The following is a 5,649-nucleotide window of genomic DNA, read 5'->3' as shown; positions in this document are numbered from 1 at the left end:
GGAGGGAGGGAGGGAGGGAGGGAGGGAGAAAGGGGGAGGGAGAAAGGGGGAGGGAGAGAGGGAGGGAGGGTGTGCAGCCAATCCTTAATGAGATGAGTCTGTAAAAAGTATACCAACTCTCACAAAGCCCATTTTCAGTGAGAGATGGAAAGCTAATAGCTGCAATACTTAACCCCAGTTGAAACTGTTGTGGGGAGGAGCAAGAGAAACGCAACCCACCGAGTCATCAGACAAGCTTGGGTATGAGCACGAAAAGGTGACTGTGCAAAGAACCTCAGATGAAACAATAATGGCTTACCTGCCAAAAAATGCCACTTTCATATGTCTCCGAGACAGCACCTCCCCAATGACAGCAAGCTTGTTTCTGTAGCCCTGTATTTCCACCAGATCATCCTCAGTTGCTATTCGATCAAGTTCTGGATTCCTGTATGTTGCTTCAAAGTTGAAATGGTATTAGATAAAGTGATATAAAATAAATCCTGCTAGTCATACAACTGTATACATGGGTTGTTTTATATACCATGTCACTTGAAAAATAAAAATGTTCATGGTATCTGAGTATTTGGAGTTTTTCTACTTTTTTTTAAATGTGTGTGTCAGGGTATTTGGTCAAAATGTAAATGCCCTCTGCAAGGATTATCCCTGCCTTAAAGAATTTCAAGACTATTAACAATTTCAAGGGCTGGGCGTGGTGGCACACACCTTGAGTCCCAGAAGTGAGGCAGAGGAAGGTGGGTCTCTCTAAATTCAAGGCCAGCCTGATCTACAAAGAGTTCCAGGACAACCAGAGCTACAGAGAAATCCTGTCTCAAAAAACAAAATCAAAAACAAAAAACACAACAACAACAAACCAAAATAAAATTCAAGGACTCAGTCAAAGGGATTACTTAATACTTCCGTAAGGCTCGAAAATACAAGTCATATATGAAGCACAAATACAGTTTTAAAGAAGAAATAAGAAATTTATAGCCATCTATTTTTGTTCAATCCAATCTTAAGCTGGAAAGGACTTCCACATGCTGAGCTGTGAAGTTAATAAGGTGGGATAAGTCTGTGAGCTAGGCAAGCCCTTGCTACCTCCTCACATGTGGATTCCCACAGGAAGAAACACAATAGTCCATGAGTAAGAAAAAGTAGAAAGGTATTTACAGACTGAACTCAAGTGGAGGTAACTGTCCTCTAAACACTACCAATGATGGAAGGTGATCCAAGGTCCTGGGTTTGAAAAGGAGAGCCTCATTCACTGTTTTCTCATTCCAGCAGTAAGAGAGACAGCTCCTGTGTCTTTCTGCCCCATTTAAAACTAACCAGTGCTCAAGTGATTAACTGAAGCTTCTCACACCTCACCCTGCATTTCAAGAACATTCATAAAACACCTGCAATTTGTGAGTGATGGAGAGACTGGTACTGAACGTGCTCTGTTTCTGAGGACCTTCAACTCTTGCACCTCCAAGCCACGGTTGCAATTTGTAAAGTCTTAAGTGCTACAGTCCTTGCTGTTTCTCATTTGATGCTTCCTGATTTATGCTCCCATTTCCTAGCCTTTTTTCTAAGTCAAAGTAAATTCAGATTCTAAATCCTGCCTTTTCACTAGCTCCCAGTATAGTGTTCAATCTACAACTGACAGGATGCAAAACACAACATTACTAAATTTAACTTCAGTTTATCAAGTATAAGAAACAATATTTTTCACAAGTCACTGTTAGCTCAAATTCTTCCCAAACTGGAAACAAATTTTTTAATTTTTTCACTCAGTGAAACTTAAATTATGTTACATTTGGAACTGGAGATACTTAAAGTTCCAGACTTAAGAAGCTCAAAATCTGGTTACAGAGATTTATAGGAAAAGGGGGTGTTTTTTTCAACAAAGAAATTAAATGCTTCCCCATGGTCATTGGAGATATTCTAAGAATTCATTTTTCATTGTAAACCTAACAGACAGATATCATAAAAACCTGAAGGCATTCCAATGGCTCTCTCCAAATTAATATATGGTGGTGAGACAACTGGGGCTACCTTTGAGCAGTTACACAAACAGAAGGTAAACATTTATCCTCCCACAAAGCAATTACATCTCACAAAGGAGAGAGCTGACAGACTGGGGTGGAGACAGTAATGGCTGCATACAGACTGCCTGACTGCTTGGTGACCTTGAGCAAGCTGCTTATCTTCACCATGCCTTTAAAATAAGTTTCACTTACCTACTAATCTTAGGAGAGTAAAGAAATCTTTACTATCATGAAACACTCACACTAGTACCTTACTCTTTTCTTAACTGTGAAACTGTTTTCAGTCACTATGGCATCGTTCCCAGAATACAGAAAGAACAATGTGAATTCCAAAACTAAACCTGAGCAGGGCACACACCTGTGTGTGCACACAGCACTCAGGAGGCAGAGGCAGGAGGATCAGGAGTTTACAGCCATTGGAAGTTACACAGCCATTTCAAGGCAAGCCTCGTCTTAAAAAGGTAAAATAAAGAACTAAAGTTGAAATAGTAAAACACTTGTACACATTTTCAACAGTAATCTTACTAGTTCAAGAGATACCAACCTTCAACAAAATGTGAGCCCTCCGTAACAAACTCCAGTAACTGGCCGAAGATTGCAGTTATGGCCTTCTTTGCCAGCACGAAGTGCTTCAGTGGAGACACAGTCTCTGCCATTATGCACCTAGGGTGAGAAAACAGTTAGAAAAGCAATAATTAGCCTCTGAGTGATAAAGGCCTGGAGTCTCAGCTACTGGGCAGGCTGAAGCAGGAGGTACACTAAAGCCAGGAAATCCAGTTTTACATGGGCAACAAAACATAGCAGGACTTTCCTCATCTCCAAAGCTCTACTTAAACTGAATAATAAGGGGCATGAAGAGGTGGTTCAGCAGTTAAAGAAAACTGGCTGCTCTTCAAGAGGACCCAGTTCTATTCCCAGCACCCACATGGCAGCTCACAACTGACTAGGACTCTAGTTCCAGGGGTTCTGATGTCCTCTCTGCCCTCCACAGACACCAGGTACACACATGGTGTGTCAAAATTTGGTTGCACATACATGCAATCAAAATACCCATACACATGAAATAATTTAAAAAAAAAAAAAAAGAAGCTGAATGATAAAGAAGGTGTGGTACCACACACCTGTGATCCCAGCAGTGAGGACGCTGAAGGAGGCCAGCCTTGGGAAACCTTGTTCAAAACAAAAAGCTCAAAGAAACAAAAAACTCTGAATCCCTCAAAATGGCTCAACCAGTAAAGGCTGTACAGCTAGGCTTGAGGACCTGAGTTCAATCTCCCAGAAACCAAATGGTCGAAGGAGAGAGCCAACTCTAGCAAGTTGTTCTCTGCCTCCAAACACAAACTGTGAAAGTCTAACACCTCCACACATAAATCAAATGTAGTTTTAAAAACCATATGATAAACAGGGCAATGGTGGGCAGTGGTGGCACATAGTCCCAGCACTTCAAGAGACAGGCAGATCTCTCTGAGTTCAAGGCCAGCCTGGTCTACAGAGCAAGTTTCAGGACAGTAAGGGATACACAGAGAAAGCCTGTCTCAAAATCAAATAAGAAACAAAAAAAATAGAACTGTACATGTTTCTGAGGCTAGGCAGATGTCTCAGCGCTTAAGAACACTTGTTGCTCTTCAGGACTTAAATTGGGTTTCCGGATCCCACATGGTAGCTCACAACCACCTGTAACTCCAGTTCCAGGAGATCTTATGCCCTATTCTGACCTCCAAGGGCACTGGACAGGAACTGTGGTTAAACATACATACATAAACACAGGAAAAACATACACACAAAAAAACCTAAAAACAAACATTTTAAAACCATGCTTATTCTGATACCTGCTAGTTCATGCCTCAATTCCCTAATAGCAAAAATTAACCTGACCAAATAGATCAAATACTTTTTAGTATATTTACAGAAACCATTAGTCAGAAACCAAAGACTACTCTTGGGTGATTTCCCACTAACACAGGTGAAATTTGCCTCCCCTCGTGTTACCTAACACTGGAAAATCTGAAAATTCAAGTCTACAGAGACAACAGAGTGAGATCAAGGCTTGTCTGGGTCCCTTAGTGCCATTCTGTCTCAAAAAGAAACGTACAGAAACGGGTTTAGGGGTACAGTGACACTTGCCTAGCATGAGACCTGTGAGGGGCTCAATCTTCAGTCCTGGAAGAGTAAATATGTAAATAAATGTAAAATTGGTAAAAGCCAGTGACAAAAAATCTTGTTGTATTTCCTAATTTATTTTCCTTGAGTGAAGGTGAAACTAGTTTAGCTAAGCTGTGTCTGCATGTGATTCCTAAGCACTTCAGGGAACTAGGCTAGTGAGAGGAAGCCAAGATCTCAAACCATAACTAAGTTATTAACTTTTCCAGTTAGCGGTGTAGAGATAGAAAATAAAATGCCCGGGTCACAATGCAGTACAGGCATCCAGAAGGCAGCAGCTTTCGTCACAATTCCTTAGTCAAGACTTAAAGGAGGCACGAAGGCTTCAAGCCACAAGTCCCCAAACTTAAAGGAATGTTAGATTTAAAGTAAAAGACGTTCTACCTGGAAGCTCCTTTGAAAAGCCACCAAAGACAATCACACACTAATGCTGGTGTGCGCGAAAAGAAGCGCCATGGCCACCACGAGGGTGGTTCCCTCCAGAACCCTGAAGTGACGGCGCGGAGGAGGTGCGTGGGGAAAGGAAGCCGCGTGGGCCGTGAGCCTGCCCAGCCGGGTGGATTCCTACCTGGACAGGCCTTCCCACAGGCTGGCCGCCCGTCGCTCTTGTCCGGCTCGCCGCCCCGGCCCGTCAGGGCGCTCGCGCTGCGCCTGTCCCGAGCTCGAAGGTCACCCCGGGCGTCGCCACCCGCCAGCGGACACTCACTCCGTCCCTGCTCTCCACTGTCACCCAGCAACCACAGCTCCACCACAGCCCCCTGGCTGTCTCATCCTCCCGAGAGAGGGGAGGCGCCCAGAGGAGGGGCTAGGGGCGGCCACTTCCGGTGGTTCGGATTTCCTATTGGCTGTCGCTCTGCGACCGGAACTGCATATATTGAGGGCGCCATTTTCCTTCAGGGCAGAAGGTGAGGTTTGTTTTGGGCAGGGTCTCTTAACCACAGGGCTGTTTTCTGTTCCATCTTACAACTCCACTCCTTAGTTTTTCCCTTCAGAGTTTTCAAAGCTCAAAGGCGCCAAGTATGAAAAAATGTGCATAGTTATCTTAGGGTGTGGAGAAGTGGTGAGAGAAGTGGGGGTGCCCCGAAACCACACAGATGCTTATCAAGCCAATGGGGAAAAGTCAACATTTTGACTGCGTGTGTCTACTTACTGTAAGAGATGTTACTTAAGAAAATTAATTTGTCGATGATTTAAATTTTTGTTAGGAATCACCTGGGAATCTTGTTAAATCATTGATTCATTGGTCAAGGGTGAAGCCCAAGGACTCTACATGTTCTACCTTCCAGGAGAGCTTCCACAGCAGGTGTCCTGAGAGTTTCTTTCTAGAGTTAGCAAATGAGATGCTTTTGCAAAGGAAGCCCCTTCATCTCTGAATGGCAGGTGCCTCATCTATAAAGTACTGGAAATGCCTACTTTATGAATTGTGGGAAAGCAAATGGGTTAGGGTGTAAAGTGCTTAAAACACTGATGAGCCTGCAAG

At 43.4% G+C, this 5,649-nt stretch overlaps 1 protein-coding gene across 1 annotated transcript in view; it reads right to left on the bottom strand.

Moving 5' to 3' along the window:
- The window catches only part of Mfn1 (mitofusin 1), a 44,835-nt gene extending 39,998 nt beyond the window's left edge, over positions 1 to 4,837 (bottom strand). The window contains exons 1-3 of the mRNA XM_028763430.1: positions 4,738 to 4,837; positions 2,554 to 2,672; positions 299 to 434 (exon numbers count right to left, since the gene is read on the bottom strand). Coding sequence (XP_028619263.1) covers positions 299 to 434; positions 2,554 to 2,665 — 248 coding nt within the window. The 5' untranslated portion in view covers positions 2,666 to 2,672; positions 4,738 to 4,837. The remainder of the gene's footprint in view (positions 1 to 298; positions 435 to 2,553; positions 2,673 to 4,737) is intronic.
- Between the last annotated feature and the right edge of the window lie 812 nt (positions 4,838 to 5,649).

The sequence above is a fragment of the Grammomys surdaster genome, unplaced genomic scaffold (assembly GCF_004785775.1).
Source record: "Grammomys surdaster isolate TR1022 unplaced genomic scaffold, NIH_TR_1.0 62, whole genome shotgun sequence".
NCBI classification, from domain to species: domain Eukaryota; kingdom Metazoa; phylum Chordata; class Mammalia; order Rodentia; family Muridae; genus Grammomys; species Grammomys surdaster.
The sequence above is the reverse complement of the archived record's forward strand: the minus strand, read 5'-3'. Positions and strand labels throughout refer to the sequence as shown.